Source organism: Ctenocephalides felis, unplaced genomic scaffold, assembly GCF_003426905.1.
Source record: "Ctenocephalides felis isolate EL2017-DRISC unplaced genomic scaffold, ASM342690v1 CF-g0.4_SCAFFOLD_01170, whole genome shotgun sequence".
In the NCBI taxonomy this organism is placed as follows: domain Eukaryota; kingdom Metazoa; phylum Arthropoda; class Insecta; order Siphonaptera; family Pulicidae; genus Ctenocephalides; species Ctenocephalides felis.
Genome location: NW_020537324.1, coordinates 68,291,699 through 68,310,936, shown reverse-complemented (window position 1 = coordinate 68,310,936; position 19,238 = coordinate 68,291,699). Strand labels below are relative to the sequence as shown.

The 19,238-nt window shown below is 28.7% G+C and overlaps 2 protein-coding genes, 1 long non-coding RNA gene and 1 pseudogene across 3 annotated transcripts; 3 read left to right on the top strand and 1 right to left on the bottom strand.

The window, feature by feature from the left end:
* Positions 1-586: 586 nt before the first annotated feature.
* Positions 587-6,432, top strand: LOC113367582 (adhesion G protein-coupled receptor A3-like). The gene is made up of 13 exons (XM_026609176.1): positions 587-675; positions 737-952; positions 1,018-1,237; positions 1,299-1,431; positions 1,504-1,734; positions 1,798-1,967; positions 2,480-2,672; positions 2,740-2,879; positions 2,951-3,112; positions 3,185-3,350; positions 3,414-3,482; positions 3,518-3,656; positions 3,729-6,432. Exons 1-13 carry the CDS (start codon positions 587-589, stop codon positions 6,364-6,366), a joined length of 4,566 nt encoding a protein of 1,521 aa, XP_026464961.1. The 3' UTR covers positions 6,367-6,432.
* A 2,912-nt stretch (positions 6,433-9,344) lies between these two features.
* LOC113366478 lies at positions 9,345-10,886 on the bottom strand. The gene is made up of 4 exons (XR_003366278.1): positions 10,674-10,886; positions 10,449-10,610; positions 9,609-9,763; positions 9,345-9,529 (listed from the first exon to the last, which is right to left on the bottom strand). It is a non-coding gene; the product is annotated as an uncharacterized LOC113366478 (long non-coding RNA).
* Positions 10,887-14,106: 3,220 nt separating this feature from the next.
* LOC113367581 (coiled-coil domain-containing protein 61-like) lies at positions 14,107-15,426 on the top strand. Its single transcript, XM_026609175.1, has one exon. It carries the CDS (start codon positions 14,107-14,109, stop codon positions 15,424-15,426), a length of 1,320 nt encoding a protein of 439 aa, XP_026464960.1.
* Positions 15,427-18,673: 3,247 nt separating this feature from the next.
* The window catches only part of LOC113367580, a 16,385-nt pseudogene continuing 15,820 nt past the window's right edge, over positions 18,674-19,238 (top strand).

Genomic DNA, 19,238 nt, shown 5'->3' with positions numbered 1-19,238 from the left:
TAACAAGGCGAGGATGATCTATATTATGATTGTTAGTACTCTATGGCATCAGGACATTTGACGTTTTGTTTATATGTTTAATTTTTAAAGAAATGCTTTATTTTATTTATTATGTATGAAATCCTTCTCAAAATACAATTTTATACATTAAATGAATATATTTTACCTATATGCGGTACACAATTATATATAAATAAGTTTAGAAATATGTTTTATGTAGATAAACATATTGTTTATTTGAAAGGTTTTGCTTTTGTAAACAAATAAATATGAAACCAAGGCAAGACTTATTTATCATTTACGGAAACTTTAATTAATTCTTGATTATAAAATTATTAATAATGTAAAAAATATTATCATTTATAATAATGTCTTGTACGTTACAGGTTGTGTGGATCTCAAGACACTTGATTGTGATAAAGCTAAAAGCAAAATGAAACCGACAATGTGCAAAGAATTACTATTTTATCTATTGATTATCATAAACAATTTTTATATAATAAGTTCTGAATGTCCACAACAATGTATATGTGATAAAAAAATCAAACAAACCATCACAGATGGAATACAATCAGAAAAATATTACATGAAAGTTAAATGCAATTTATTAAGTGAAGATGTTGATAATTTACAAAAAATTAACTTTGGCGATTTTGCTTTAGATATAATTCATTTGTAAGTTTGTAACTCATATTATGTATTCAGTATTTTGTTTATATCATTTTCTTTTTTTCAGAGATTTAAGTGAAAATCAACTGACCAAGTTAGATAATTTTTCATTCTCAAATTTAACCAATTTAAAAAGATTGGATTTATCAGCAAATCTTGTACAAAATTTAGATAAAAAGTATTTTCAAAGTATGAAGAATTTAGAAAAATTAATTCTTAGGCAAAATCAAATAAAATCTATACCACAAGGAACATTTCAAAACTTGCTGTCGTTAAAACAACTGTAAGTTAAAATAATTTTACTATAAGAAATGGTTTGGCAAACGTAATTAATTTCATTATTTGCAGAGATTTATCAGCAAATCCTTTGAAATGTGATTGTGATCTAATTTGGATATTAGACTGGGCGCAAAGGAATTCTGTGAAATTATCACCAGGACCAAAATGTCAAAGTCCTTCAGATTTCAAAAATAGTTCTTTAAAGAAATTAAAAGTCGGTATAGATATGCATTGCGAGACGCCTATCACTCAGCAAAATCATGTTCAATTGAACCCAAGATACAATCAGGTATTAATTTATTTTAACGATTAATTTAGTTCCTTCTTAAATGCGTATATTATTGTTTCAGGTTGTTTTTGAAGGTGATTCTTTGCAAATACATTGTTTAATAAGCAGTAAATACAATAACGATGAAAATTTAGATCAAAACACAATATCTCCTTGGAGTTGGACACCGCATAATTCAAAACAATTCTCAATAGGTATTATTAATATACCTATAAATCTCCATTATTAGATTGAAACCTAATAATTTCAATTTTTATTTGTTTTAGACATTAAATATAACGATCTTGCGAGTATGTTTCCAGATATAAACATAATTAATAGATTTGTATCCGATGGTGGAATCATTGATTCACGTCTAGATATTGAAAACATTCGTCACAATCAATCTGGACAATTTTCTTGCAAAATGGTATCACCCAAAATGAATGTCTCCAAAAGTCTTGATGTAGTTGTTATTTCGAATGAAACAAAATATTGTCAAACAAACACCACAAAAGGTCAGTACATACTTCTATTTCTTACCATATCACAATTGACTTTCAAAATATGTATCTGTACAGATAATAAAGGCATATATACTTGGCCTGCTACGGTTGTTGGTAACAACGTAGTTTTAAGATGCCAAGGACAAAGTAGCGGTCAAGCATTTGCAACTCATTATTGTTCTGTTAATGGGAATTGGTCTGGTTTGAACACGAGAGGTTGTCCATATGTGAACGAGATAACAAAGGTATTTGAATATTTTTGATCAGTTATTGTATTTTAATTTACGTTGTTTTAGCAACAGCAAATTTTGAAATGTTTCTTATGGTATAGATTTTTATCTGATTTTGCCTCAGAATAAATTTTTCCAAACTCTGCATATATTGCTAATACTTCTTATATCACTTTTGTACAAGATTTGCTGATAAATCCCATTTTTTTAATTGGTTAAATTTGAGAATATAAAATTATCTAACTTGGTCAGTTGATTTTCACTTAAATCTCTGAAAAATAGAAAATATAAAAAAATTACTAATACTAATATATAATATGAGTTACAAACTTACAAATGTATTATATCTATAGCAAAATTTCAAAAATTATTTTTTTGTAAATTATCAACATCTTTACTTTATACATATTGCATTTAATTTTTATGTAATATTTTTCTGATCGTATTCTGTCTGATTTTTTGACTGATTGCATAACAATTATATATGATAATTACTATATCACATTATACAATATACCATATTTCAGATACTAGAACAATTCGCAAAGGTCAACTTAAGTCTGACAAGAAATACTATAGTAGAAAGTTCACGAGTCTTAAGGAATTTAACTTTGGTATCTGCAGCTAATATAACAAAATATAATGATCCCGATGATGTAGTTTTTATTGTGCATACCTTTCATAATTATATTGAATATTTGTCCCAAGAAAAGGAATTAGGTATGCTATAAATATGCTAATAAATTGGACAATAATATAATAATGATTTATGTAATGTTTATTGCAGGACCTATACTAATAGATATAGCCAGCGAGCTTATGAAATTCCCAAAACATATTTTAAATGCAGCTCAAAGACTTAATAATTCTTGTACTGAACTTGTAAGAGATTTAGAACTTACTGCTTCTTTTGCACCCGCACTCCAAGTTAGTTTTATTAGATGAAAATAAATACTGTAATGACTATGAAATAGTCTATAATAACATTTACCTTGTAGAAAAATCTTGCTTTGGAAGAATTTCAAGTGAACCAAGACAGTTTTACTGGTTTGACTTGCTCATGGCATATTTTTGAAGATGCTAGAGTTTTTCATTGCTCTATTTCAAACCAATCACTGTTACGCAGTCCACAGAATCATCTAATAGATGCCATAATACAGGTCAATGTCTACAACTGAGATATTAGAATAATGCATTACCGCTTTTTCCATAATATTTAATTTTTCTTTTAGATTCCACCTTCAGTTCTTAGAGATTTTGACACTCAAACAAAATCAGCTCCTTCTTCACATAATCTTCTAGTTGGCATGTTTGAAAATAATAACTTTTTTCCCATATTAAATAAGAACGGCTCGGAAAATTTTAATATACTATCATGTATAGTTGGAGTAAAAATAGGTAATAAATAGGATACGATATTTATATGAGTTCATTTTGATTCAAATTAACATGTATTTTTAGAAAATCAAACCATTAAAAATCTAAATGAACCGATACAAATTATGCTACGACTGCCGAATTTTATGCGGGGCGATAGAGCTCCAATACCTGTCTGGTGGAATCAGCAATTGCTATGGGACATGGAGATTGGTCAATGGAAGGATGCCACTTATCTTACACTAATAATGAATTGTTCATATTCACTTGTGATAATGTTGGATATTATGCACTTATGCAAGAACCATCTATAGCTAATTCTAGCAGGTGATGATTTGTTAATTATTTATAATTATGAAGACTGTACTTTTAGTTAATTGATAATTTCTCCAATTACAGCAATGAACCGATGGGTGCCAAGTTTAGATTCCTGCATTTAGCTGTGTACATTGGAAGCTGTTTACAATTTATCTGTTTGATGATTACCATTGTAACATATATAATTTACTTCAATGCTATTTTGATGCCAAGAAAGACAAAACATTCATTGATTAACACTTGGATTGCTATGTTGTTACTCTGCTTATCGTTTACATTAGGCATTTTTCAAACCGAGTCAAGATTATTATGCCAGACCGCCGGAATTATACAGCACTACTTATTTTTATCATGCCTTTTGTGGATGTCTGTAACAGTCAGTGATATGTATAAAAGACTTTCTGCTAAGGATCCTGTTTTATCAGATGATTTATTACAATCAGAACCACCAATCCCTAAACCAATAGTTGGTTTGTACCTGCTAGGATGGGGAGTTTCTCTCATAGTATGTGGTATTTCTGGTGCAGTCAACATGAAGCAATATGCATCTTTCGATTATTGCTTCTTATCATCCAAAGCATCGTTAACCACAGTTTTTGTTCCAATGTCAGGAATGATATTATTTATTATATCGATGTTTTTAATAGTTTGCTGGGCTATCAGACGCTATGATATGTTAGGACATATGTCGGAAGGAACTCAGGCAACAGAAAACGTTGATATAGAATTGCTCGAACCTCAAACGGTGACAAGTGGTGGTAGACAGAGTGCGCAAAGTATTTCAACGCCTACATCGTGCGAAATGGAAGACCAAGAGAATTCTCCGAAAATTCAATTAAAAGCGCATGTAATAGTGTTATTTTTACATTGCTGCATGTGGTCCACTGCAGCAGTTTATATCAGCAGGCCTCTGAAGCACCTAGTAATATACGATGAGGATATATTCGGCTCGCTGTATGGTATTTCAGCATCAATATGTGGAGTTTTCATATTGTTTTTCTATAGTGTTGCGCGTAGCGATGTTCGCAGCCAATTGGAGACCATGATATGTTGCCCGAAAGGTCAAAAGCGTTGGTGTCGTTCGAGAACAATTTCCGACGCCACTTCAAATAATAAACCTCAGCAGGTAGAACTATTAGGCAGTGTCCCTTTACAGCCAATATCCAATCAAGACGCGGCAGCACTTGCTCTAAGTCAATCTTTGCACGCAAGTTCTGGGAAAACCATCAAACGTAACAGTGGTAACGCTCGGGATTTAATCCCCAATGACCCACAGGCTGTTGTAATTCATCGTAAGCACTACAGATCTACTGATTCTCCAATGAGTTTTGCAGAAAATCAAAATGGGGCAGAGATGTTCTACAATCCCAATCAGAGCAACGTAGCGCGGAAATTTTTCAAAAAACAAAAACGCCACATGAAGCACAATAACTTGGAAATTCATCGGTTAACAGATGGATCAAAGAGTGATGGAGGTTCCATCATTTTCAAGCCTCGTTCGGCATTGGAAGCCGGCGTTATGACTACGAATATATTTGCTACTAGTTCTAAAGTTAATAATATAAACATTCATGCTGAACAGAAGCCTTGTAATAAAGAGGTTCAGAAGCATTGCAATATATTATCTGACACAGAGTCAGATTTCATAGAAAGAATAAGTCCTCATGCAATACATTTCATACCCGCCTCGGACGGGATATGTGTTTCCATGAAGCACAAGAAAAGCAATAACGTTGCCAATATATATACAAACGTACCAGAAACTTCTTTACCGGAGCATCAGAGGGTACCTTTGGTTAAAAATGACTTTGCTTCAATGTCTTCTGAAGATACAAAAATTTTGCGGCCAATATCCTCCAAAATCTTATGTGAAAGTTCTTATGATCCGACACCGAGTGTTTATTCTGAGCTAGATAGCACTTTAGAAGAAAAGAAAGACTTTAGTAGCAATCTAGGCCCTTGTCACTCACCAAAGTCTTTTCTAGATTTTGATGAACTTAATCACACTCCAACCAAAAACAATGAATTTATGAGTGTAAAACAAGACCATAATAATAAATCTGAAAGTCCAATTTTGTTCCCTTCTAATATTGTCAATTTATATGACCATAAATCTGACAACGCCGAATATTTACGGTCAAGCAGCCCCTTACTAGAAGATTTCATAAACTATCATCAAGCAGATGAATTTGAACCCAATTTTGATAGTGACTGCAACTATGTGCAATATCCTACTTCAGAATTAAGTATAAAAAGTCACGGCTTATATGCCCCTCAACCAGAAATAGGTGGGAACGATTTAAATATGACTTTGATAAATGAAGCTGATCTAAGATGCATCCAAAATCGCGTCCACGACAACGATTTTCCTTATCAGCCATCAGAAATAAGTGCTATAAGTTCTTTAACCAATGACAACATATGTTCAGGTAAAACATATCAAAACTGTTCCCCATATAGACAATCGTCAGCTAGTTTGAATAGTGTGAGTGACATCATGCAAAGTTCCCAGTATCAAGATTATGCCCAAGTGCATAGTACCTCTATCGATGATCTTTATGAACAAATCAAGTGTAGACCAAGACCAAGAACCAGATCATCGGCTTATTATGTCAACAGTGAAAATTTCAAATCCCCCCATTCAAGATCCATGGAATGTGATTTGAATAGTCATGAGAGAAATGACTTTGATGTGAAGAACGATAAATACAAAAGCTAGTAAATTTATCATGCTCAAGTTTAATATGTATTGTAATTTCTAAACTGTAACCGATGTACCTTAACAGAAAGAACAATCATGTTTAATATAAGAACTGCAGAAATTTTAATTACAAGACTAAATAATTAAGACTGACTATATTCTGCATTTTATAAATATAAATAAACTATTTTATTATATGTCTATTAATAATCATATGTATAATTTATGTCGAAAGTGATTCTAATTGCAATTAAAATAAATATGTATTTTTTATATATTGTATGATTTAAATCTGTAAGTATGAAAGTAGAGTAAAAATCAGTATTTTATATATGTAAAAATCATGTAAACATTTATAAATGTAGATTTGTGATAAATATTTTAAATAAACCAGAAATATGTTCAAAATGAAATTGTGTATTATTTTTAAGAGGGCTGCGCACACATGCATACATATATATTACATACTAGATGACCCGACAGACGTTGTCCTGTGCCCATGTCTACAATTTTTTAATATAATATACTAATATTTTCCGTTTACTTAAAAATAATAATTATTGCTTATTAAATTAGTCTTCACGCCAAAATGCATATACATTTACAATATGAGCGATGTTAAATGTAGAACTGTCTTAAATAAAATGATGAGTCTCGATTCCCGCACTATATTGGGAATAATATAACCATAACCATAAAAACTATATTGAAGAAAAAACTATATTGAAAATTTAATATCCGAATCTTGTGTTGGGGCCCATCGCATTAAAATTAGGACCGGCCCTGATTAATACTTAATTTCATATTTGAATTTGAATGTGGATTAATTTGTCATATCCTGTTCATGTGTGTATCATTCAATCTGCCATACATATACTGTATCTTAAATTATTTAAATTTCTGGCACATCTCAGCTGCTTTCTGGCAATAATAATGTAGACATTTCATTTTTCTTCTTCATAATCATAAATTTATTATACATATTCTAATATTGTCTAGATACATAAGTAAATTGAATTTTTTGGCAGTGTCGTTTTTTGCAATTTTTGCCATTTATTTCTACAGTATTGCACATACATCCCAGTACTTTATAATCACGTACATTCTAGAAAAATTCTCTAACAAACTTCAGAAAGATTTATCAAAATCCGCATAATCGTTTAGAAGGAGTATAGAGTGAGTGCTTGTAAATTTAATATGAACTTTATATAATAACAATAAAGCTCAAATTGATTCCTTCAGTTAAAAAACGTTTGTATGAAAAAAACAAAAGGGCTGTTTTTAGAGTTTTCCCGGCAATTATTCGATTTTTTCTCGCCGTAAGAACCATCCTTGGACTTCAACAAACATTTTAAAAAAATAATTGGCCAAATTGGTCCAGGCGTTGTTGAATTATGCGCTTAGCAACAAATTTTGCGATCCATTTTTATATATAAGATAAGTCTTTTTAAAAAATATCAATTGAAAATCGCATCAACTAGTTTTTAGTAAAAGAAATAACTTTATTTTCAAAATAAGCATTTGAGATTCGAGTTCATCATCTAAATATCTAAATATGAATTCTTATTCATTAAGTTGATAATTTACACAGCTAGCCTCAAGACAAAATGCTACTTACAATTACCAGTTAAATTGAAAATTTAGTTTTCATTAAAAATACTACTTTTAAAAAGGTTTAACACAGAGTATTTAAAAAATAAAAAAATATAACATTTTATTAAACTTACATGCGAAAACAAACGTTTCCAATAAAAACAAAATAAATTATTCAGTTAATTCAATGAAAACAAAAGTAAAATTTTGCCTTAAGGTAAGTTGCATTAACCGAAAAGTGCAATTAATCAACTTAATAGATATAGAATCAAGTCTCGAGATATCAGTAAATTAATTTATGTATGTCAATTTGCTCTTTTAATGTTGAAAACTACTGTAAATTTTATTATGTTATAAAAAACAAAGACACTCTTAGGGCATACGAATGTTGTAAGTAACTTTGTTCCATTATTTCAGACTTATTTAAACGTTGAATTTTTAATTTATAATAAATTTGTGCATGATTAACTAATTTTCTATAACAGGTATTTACAGAAGTTAATTTTTTCATATATAATATTACAGTTATTAATTCATGAATTAAAAACTTTGTTTATTAACTTCCCGTAGGGCAAGCTATAGTAATCGCAAAAAATCGAAAATGAAAATTTTTGCATTTCTCGACTTTTCAAAGGTTTCTGAATATTTTGGCATACCTTAGCAAAAATGGATGTATGTGTGTGTGTGTGTGTGTGTATGTGTGTGTGTGTATGTATGTGCGTGTGTGTATGTATGTGCGTGTGTGTATGTATGTGCGGATACAAATTTTCGTCGACGATTTCGGGAACACCAATCAACCGATTTGAATAATTCAAAAAACTTTTCACTTGTATTGACAAGATGGAGAATCGATAAAATTTTCATAAAGGTAGGTCTAGCGGTTTCGGAGATATGGAGGAAAAAGTAAAAAAATTAGCCTTAAAATAGGTCAAAAATGATCATTAGACATATGCACATCAAATTATCAGATATTTTATAGAGATTTTAACAATAAGTATACATTTTGTTAACATTTCTATGGGTTCCGTACCAATGTTTACGCGTTAGACGTCGACGCGGCGCTTACGCGGTTTGATATTTCGTCTTTATGCAGTTAAAGCAGTACGATTGCTTTGAAAAAAAGTTTAGATCTTTCAAAATATGTCAAAATAAAGAAAACATTTTTTTTCAAAAAAAAAAAAAAAAAAATTAAAAAAAAATTTTTTTTTCAAAAAAAAGTAATTTTTTGTCTAATTGTTTGTCAAAAATCTTATTTTTTCGAAGTAAATTTTTTTCAAAAATGTTAATCGTTTTTAAAAAAATAATTTTTGGTACGGGAAGTTCCAGCAATTTGCCTTAAGGCACGATGCCTTAATTGCCCTAAGACAGAATTCTACTTACAGCTAGTTGAAACTTACTTCAAATTTGTTCCATTTGTAATTTTGGCATTTTGGAACTCGTGTCATGCTTTGTATTAGGTCTAAAACTGTGGTATTTGATCATCCGAAAAAAGTAGCACCATTAGTCTGCTGGAAATCTAAACTTCGTATAGCAACTACTTTGAAAACTTGCTGCAACAGCACCCTGTGACAGAAGTCTTATGTGCTTCCTACAATTGATAGATATTTGAGATACTTTGAATGTAAACATCATTACAAAATCTTAAGTTTGTTGCTATTTTATTATACCTAAATGAATTTCCTCCATCACTTATTTTACAAGTTAAGTAACTTTTCTCTCAGGGTCCCGAATACTACTATAAACACTTGAAGAAACCAATTCTTCGGCAGTCAACATCATGGTAAGCTGTTCTATCACAAACTGCTCAACTGCACAAAATCTCCTAAAAATTTAGTAAAATTATAGTAATGAAATAAAATAATAAATTTAGAATTTTGTTTACTTGGTGAATCTATTTTGGTTGACAACTAAGTAAGTGCTGCTTTCACTCTTAGATGAAAAATAAATCGAAAACGTGATGTATTCCATCATTGACATCACACATCTTTAAACACTCGGCAAAAATTATTGGGGCTTGGTGGGGATCTTTTACCACATTCAGGACTATATGCTAGAGTCCTGACCTCGCACTTACTATTTACATTTTGTTTCAATCTTCACAAAACTCCTTGAATGTGAAACAATTTAATTTGACAAATTGTATCTGACTTAGTCTTTTGCCAATAAAAACCAGAAGTTTCAATAAAGTGGAATAAAGGTGCTGCTCGAAAGATGACAAAATGCCCAATGCATTACATAATAAAGTTAATTAGTTCCATGGAAAAATATGTTTGATTTTTAAAACAAACAAACACCCGCACTTAGTTGCCCACCTAATACAATAAGATTGCTTAGTTGGAAAAGAAATATGACTAATATTATCGCTCAAAATAGAAATATCACTCAAACGACTAATATTAACTTAATGCTTAACAGATTTATTGTGTTGTCACTACACAAGTGATAATATTTAATCAATTTAATATTTACAGAGATTACTTGATATTAAAAGTTTTCATGTCACTTACCGGAACAATAAGATGCAGCGAGTGATGTTCACGAATAATGCTGATTTATTATTTCTGCTTCAAGTGAATACATCAATATTGCTTCCAATAAATATCATCTTTGTTCCTTAATCGTTAACTAGAATCCTATACTGCAACTTGATCACATTGAATACTATTATCCTAAAAAAATTAACCATTAATATAAATTGAATTCATTTTGTCAAAACAATTATAAAAACTTACCAAGACGTAGCAATTCTTCCTTACAAACTGCTTAGGTCGGTTATACTTTTTCTTGTATTTAATACTTTTCTCCATTCTTATAAACTGGCACTGTAGTTAGAAATAATTAAAACACAATTACACTATAACCTTATTTAATCTTGCCATGTGTTCGCAATGACAGTTCAACTGCAAATGACGGCCATGTTCTTCTCAAGGAGCTGTCAAAAGTTAACAGGAGCCCAGAATTCTATTAGACAGGGACGCACTTTGAACAACTTTAAATATTTTGAACAATTATGTAAATTATTTTGAATAATATGTTTTACATATTTGTTAAAGATCTAAAAAATATTATTATAACAAATGCACTTGTTTAAATATTCACGAATTGTTCACGCATTGACAGTCAAACGACAGATGTCCGCAAAGGTTATAGATCTGTCAAAAGTTAACAGGAGCCCAGGATTTTATTAAGCAGGGCCACACTTTGAACAACTTTAAATATTTTGATTATTTTAAACAGTCCAAACCACAAAATATTATAATAGCACTTGCTCAGATATTCACAAATAAATAAATTTCTCAACTGCTTTGAATAGTTATCAAATCATTGCACTGCATAAATAGTTTATTCACTGCCCTGTATTGTAAAATATATTAAATCACTACACTGCTTTAAAAACTATTAATTAAAAGTTAAATCAATCATATTAATGTATTCGCTACTACATGTCGTTTGAAAGCAACGCACTTTCACAATTATCGTATGCATTCTGCATATTTATCATTATTTTCAATGTTTCGTAGCTCAAATACAATAACATTAACGCTAAAATAACATTCCAATCACCAAAACTTATTAAAATATCTCAAATCAATAAATCACATATTTCTTTCAAATAAATATTCTAAATAATTACCCCTAACATTTCAGCAGACGGTCCTGCGAATTCGAACGAAATTTCATTCCGGGATGTGACTGTTCCCCTGGCAGAATGAATCGATTTAGTACGAAAAATGTTCCATGGAAACGTCAAATCATACAAAATCTCGTATGAAGCGTCTCGAAGTATTAGGAGCGCAGACGCAATTTTAGCGCAACCGAAGTGTAAATTAAAATGGCGCTTATATTAAGCAGGGCCGTCTGTTAAAATGTTAGGGGTAATTATTTTGAATATTTAGTTGAAATAAATATGCTTTTTATAGTTTTGGACTATTTTAATCAGTTTTGTTCATTGTAATATTATTTTAAGATTATTATCATTATAATTGAGCTACTAGATATAAAAAAATAATAAATATTCAAAATATATAATTAAATATTTATATTTGATTAAAATATAATATTTTAGCATGGCTATTAATTATAATTTGCTAAAAGCAACTTGAAAAATTCAATAATGTGCACATAAAATTTATAATAAAAGAAAAATTATATTATTTGTACTTTTATTTATATAATTACAAAATATTACAAATACATATATATTTATATGTTTTGGCATTTAATGAGTTAAATTAATATATATCTTGTCCTATTCGAGAAGCATTCTTTTAAATATTATATTACAGTAGATTGCACTAATGCAATTGTAATACGTCTATTAAATTCAAATTATCGCTATCATTCATATTCTTTAAAGATAAATTTAAAGTTAAGATGCACTGAATTAATTTCATTGCTTTGATACAAATATTCATGGATTTCGTAATATAATTATGTTAATTTATAAGTAAATTAATTTATAAGTATGTAATATATAATAAATAAAAGATTCTTAAATCAAGTATAAATCATATTATATGTAAATCTAACAAGAATAGTTAAAATTAATAACTAATTATAATGATTATTATAACATTATACAAACACATTTTCTTTTTTAGCTTTTTAAGCACTTTGTTCAATCACACACATTCTAAGTTTAAATTTTAGAACTAATCAGTTGTATGTACAACTTGCCAGAATATAATGGCACTTTTGATCTTAACATTACAAATATATTTACTTAATTACTATTAGCTACAATTTAAATATCAATAATGCACATGCATTACATCATGAGTTTTATAAAAATTAGTTTTAAACAGATTATAAAAAAATCTATGAGAGATTACTTCACTTATATATAAGTGCATCATATGTAATTAAAATTAGTCATTTACACTGTTGTAGCAAAGTACAAAGACAACTTCCTTTATACATCATAATATTCTTGGATAAATGTTACATCTTCTTTATTCGTCCTTAGTTACATCTGCAAGATGTCGACGGATTTCAAATCAATTTATCAGTAAATATTTGCTTTACGAAAGGTCCAGCTAGAGGTACTCCTACAGTCTGCATTCGAGGTGGTCCACTGCAAGTTTCTAGACTCAGAAGATACTCAGGATTGTTTATTGTAAGCATGAAATCTAGATAGACACGTTGCTCTGGATTATTGCAAATTCCATAATGGAATAGACTATGTTGTAATAATAAATAATAAATTGTAGTCTTACTAGTAATATTCATTAACTAAAGAACTGTATTGTTATATAAAGTACATGCAATGATCAAAAATTTAAACTAATTATTCTATATTTACCATTGAGATCTATGTAAGCTCTGAGTGCTTGCATTGTATCAAATAATAATCTTCACCTAATGGTCAGTCTTATTTTATTCTTTGTACAGGTGCTTCTTCTCGTTCATATCAACTTCATCTTTCAAAAAAATTGCTGCAATACCTTTTCTACATGCCACTACAGAAACTATACAAAATAACTTGAAATCATATTTTTTATATTATTATTATACAATATTTTCACACCCATATTTTATTTGGAAGCAGATCGTCATATCCAAACTACATTAGTAATTATATTTAAAAAATTCTCTAGCCAATACAATAGAAAACTAAGTATTTTATATTTTTTGTGTATTGAATGATTTGTCTAGAATGTACATGGCTTTGGGTTTATATAAACTATACAATATATACATAAATATTGTTATCAAATTATCAGTTTAATATTTCTGAACATTGGATATGAATGGGAATGCTTTTTGTCCAATTAATTTCTGAAATAGGTATTTAGACAAAAGCACAAAGAACTATAAATTTACATTAAGTAAACCAACTATTAAAGTATTAAAACCAATTCTGAATGTCTGGCTAATAAATTATTGTCAGCTATACGCAGACATGGCGCTGTATTGTAAAATAAAAAAAGTAACAAACAACCGAAGCAATATGTAATTTTGTGCTTATTATTGTATGCGACCTTTAAATAAGAGTGTTATTTTAAATCAGATCAGCAGTAACAGCGATCCTTTATTAATGTAATATTTAAGTAGGAAAAAAATTCTAATAAATGCCTACTCAATATATAAATATTTTATATTATCCATGACAAATGAATAATTAATTATTAGTGTCAGCTAATTGTTTATTTACATTCCCCAATCATGTTAAATCCATATCTGATAACTAATTACAAGTTTAAAGAAAGCGAATTTTTAATAAAACTATTCACTGATATTAATAATTCTTTAGAATTAGTGCTCGTGCATAATATCTCCAAAGATGAATGGCGTGGATTTTACAATTGCTCCTATATAGAGAATATGACTCAAAAAACTGGTAATTACAAACAATTTGATATTTTTGTCACAATGTTAAGTGCTGGATTATTAAATACCAGTGATAGTATAAAATTAGAGCTTTTAACATTCAAAGATTTAAAAGAATTACATCACAACAAAACATTTGCACGATCCGAAAGAATAGATCTTACTTCAAAAACCAATAAGAGATATTTAATATTGACATACACTGTTGAATTTGATGAAATCAATTATCCATTACCCTTAGAATATATAGGTCCACCAGATCCAAAAACACAACAGAAAATAATATACAAACTAGAATCTAGATTGAGAAGTATAAAACAAATCTTACAAAATGGCAAAACTGAAACGGCTGTGATAAATAAATTAAAAATGGAAAATAAAAATTTAAATGCCGAAAATATTTTGCTCAAGCAAAAGCTCAAAACAATGCAAAGCAATACTAAATCCAAAAAAAACATGATTTTGCAAAAAGCATTGATTAAACTTGAGAAAAGTATAACTTTAGAACGAGAAACACATCATCAGTTAGTTCAAAAGTTAAGACTTAACAATTCACGCCTAAAACAGGAACTGAACATTACAAAGCGCAATGAAAAAATATTGCTAACTAAGTTGAAAGAAAATAGTGATGTCTTACGTTCCATAAACAGGAATTATAATTATGGTAATAAGACGAATGCGGGTGGAGAACATGGATCAAGAAAATTGACTCAAATTTATCCGAGAAAAACTAGATGTCATTCAGAATCTCCGGATGGAGTACGTACTTCAAGAAGATTCAGTCAAACTAATTCTACCAAAAGTAGAAGCCATTCACAATCATCTAACTCCTCAAGAAAATCTATATTTACTTTGACATCAGATAAAAGATCTAGATCTTCCTCTGTGGGACATTGCTACTCTCTAAATAGCTTACAAAATTTTAGTTGCAATTCTGCAAGTACCAGACGATCATGTAGCTTGAGAAATCTTTCAAATTGCAAAATAAGCAGCTCGAGTAATTCATTAGCAAACCATAGAGCAAGAAGTAGAAGCTTGGAAAATACAAAAAACCCTAAACTCAAAAACGTAGTAAACAGATGCAATAGATCAATGAGTATTCAAGAAGGATTAAAGAAGCAGCAACAACTTTCTGCTGTTAGAAAATTATTTTGAACCAAATTTCTACCACCTTATTTCCACTAACTTATCACAAAACTCTTGAAATATAAACTATATCAAAATATAATATGACTTTTCATGCTGTACTAAAATAGTTTTTAAGGGCGTTATAAGGAATCTTGTTTAAAAGTTTTCAAAGTTAAACTATTCAAGATTAATTGTAGTAGAGGTTTTTTCAAAATTTAAATTATTTTCAAAGATATAACTAAAATCATCCTCTTTTTAAATGATATTTGTTATAAAACGTCCTCAGTATCATCATTGAATAAAGAAAAATATTGATAAGAAATAAGTAGATTATTAGTTAATTTATTAATTAATATGCATAAAAGTATTCACCTATCAATCCTCATTGTGAAATACTTGGGACTTAATAACATTTCCTTTTTCATCTACATCATCCAAAGTTATAATTATAGGTTTCTTATCACTAATATAACGCTTCATCACAGAGAAATCTTCAATACTTCCTAAATTAGAATCAGTCTGATTTGATTCATTTTCTACAAGCCAATCAGTTTCAGTCTTCAAAGGAGGATCACAATTATTTTTCGTTCTATATCTTTTCCTTGTCTCTGTGCCTTTCTTTGCATTTCTTTTTTTATTAGAAATGGTTGGTTTTATATTATCTGATGTTTGCACTATGATATTTGTAACATCTGACATGGTCGTTGGAACCTCCTGGAATTTCAATTCATATAGTGTATAAAATGTAAAGTTTTTAAATTTTTCCGTCTTTACTTACAATTTTGACATCATAATCGTGATTTGCGGATTTTAGAAGTTCATTATTAAATGCTGTATTCAAAGTATTTTCACTGAGTTCAATATTTTCATAACGCATAGTTTGCAAACGATAATAACCATCAGATTCCACTCTATACCTATAGATAATATCCCATAATCATGAAAAAGCAAATATTCATTATATAAACATAATTGTTATATCTTATACATAAATTTCTTCTGTAATAATGTATGAAAGGATACTCTTCCTAAACGATTATTCAGATTTTGATAAATCTTTTTGAAGTTTGTTAAGAAAAATTTTAAGGATGTTGTGATTATAGTAATATAGTTAGATTGTAGAAATAAATGGAAATAATTACTTAAAACCGCTTATCATTGTTTGACATTGAAAATATTTAAGGCATTGAAAACAAATGAAAACTGTCATCTGCCAAAAACTTCAATTCACTTATGAGCCTAGACAATATTAGAATATGTATAATTAGTTCATGATTATGAATAAGAAAAATGTAATGCCTACATTATTATTGCCAAAAAACAGCTGAGATGTGCCAAAAATTAAAATAATATAAGATACAGTATATATATATATTGTTATACAGTTTAAAAGACTTCAATTTCCAATATAGTGTGGAAATTGAGACTCATTATTTTATTTAAAGCAGTTCTACATTTATCATCGCTCATATTGATGTATATGCATGTATAAACAATAATTATTATTTTTAGGTAAATGGTAAATATTAGTAAAGGATATTAAAAAATTGTAGACGTGGGTACCGGACACATCTTTTGGGTCATCTAGTATATATATATATATATATATATATATATATATACACCTGTATAATTATGATAAAATGTTTTCAGACATCCATCTAATAATAAGAAATTGTGCGGAGGTGACTGTATACAAATTTCCAACAAAATAATACCAACTAATTTACTCACGTGAACCGAGAATGTCCCGGTGGCCAATGGAACCCATGATTCTTAATCAGATGCTTTGTGAGCTCAGAGCCGCGTATAAATCTCTGCTTGCACTTATATACATGGCAGCAGTATGCAAACTGTGCATTTTCTTCAATATCAGAATCTGGATCAACTTCACTCTGATTTTCATCATTGCTTGAGGTCAAACGAGCTCTTTGATGGGTCAGAGTGTGTTTTGTCAAACCAGGCAGAGAGCGACAATGAAAATCACAATCCTCAAAGTCGCATGCATATTTCTTGATGTCATCATGTGTGTTCATGTGCAATCGTAGATCACGTTTGGTAACACACCTAACAAATAATAATCAGTTTTTATAATAAGAAAGTATTTAGTGATACAATTATTAACTCTTAATAACTCTCTATTAATAATAATAAGTTAATAATGTAAGCAGTAAGAAAATAGAATGAAGTGAATATACCACACTCAAGAATAGAATAATATTTAACCAGGCAATTTGAAAAATAAAGATTATATAAAATATTCAATTTATGATGTTATAGATGTTATATATTGAATGTACTACATTCAAGAATAGAATAATATTCATTTGTTTTGCATTGAACAGGGAATATTTAGCAAGTTGATCTCAGATTAAAGAGTGCTCATATGAAATAGATTTTACAAATTCATCTAAGATTTGAACATAAACACACTAATATTTATTAAATTATTAGTAAGAAAAATGTACGAAATTATGTAAAAAAAGAATAAATTGGCAAGATTAATATTAATAATAATAAGTTAATAATGTAAGAAGTAAGAAAATAGAATAAAGTGAATATACTACATTCAAGAATAGAATAATATTTAACCAGGCAATTTGAAAAATGAAGATTAAATAAAATATTAATTTTATAATGTTATATAGTGAATATACAACATTCAAGAATACAATAATATTCAACCAGACAACTTGAAAAATGAAGATTATATAAAATATTAATTTTATGTTATATACCAAAAAAAAAAAAATACATATGAATAGTGAACAATCCAACAGACCAAAGCATATGAATAGAAAGCAAATTACAAAGTTTATTGCACAAGAGTCTTAGAATATTAGTCCATTTTAGTCTTAATCATGATATATTTATACTTAGTCATATATTATTTAATATTCACCAAGTAGAATATATGTTTATGATATTCAAATATTTATGTTATATATTGTGATGCCAATGCTGGAAAACCAATATTGGCAAGATCAATGTTGGTCAGACCAATATTGGCAACTACAATTTAGGGCAGTTAATTCAAATGAGTTTGAAAAAATTCTATTCGAAACCATAGAGTTTAGATTTAATTGAAAGCGGTAACTTTGTTTTTCAAATAAACAGTTGAAAATTTTATCTAAATATCTATATTTCAATTTCGATTGATTAAGTCAATTCTTACACATTTTAGAAAGTTCATGCAACTTGCCTTAAGGCTAAATGCCACTTTCAACTAGTTTATTAATTATTTGAATTATAATTGAAAATGAAATACTCACGCATGATCGCAGAGGTAACATTTAAAAACTCTGTCATCGACATGGCGATATCTAATATGTTTGGCCAAAGCAGAAGGTGTTGTGCATGTCATATCACATAATGAGCATTTATAATTATTAATATGCAGACGCATATGATCTCGTAATAAACGGTTGGATGGAAAAAATTTACTGCAATTTCTGCAGAGAAAGTTCTTCTTAGCACAAACTAAAATGAATAAAATAAACTGGTTTTTATAATATAAAAAAATATATTTAAATAAATATTATAAGATTAAATAATTTCAATAAAAAATAGTTCATTTTAAATGCTTTTTTCATTTCTTAATGAAGATATTTCAAAGATATTGTTAATATATTTTTAATACTTCATCATTTTATCATTTTCATGATTTTAGTTATTTTTTTTTACTTTCTCTTTTCACTAATGAAAAGAAGTATTAAAATATCTTTACTTAATAATCTTGAACACAAATATAAAAAATTGAAGTATAATTTATTATATTAAATATGAGTAAACTGAATTATTTTGTAATAAAATATCTAAAAATACTTACGCTCAATAGG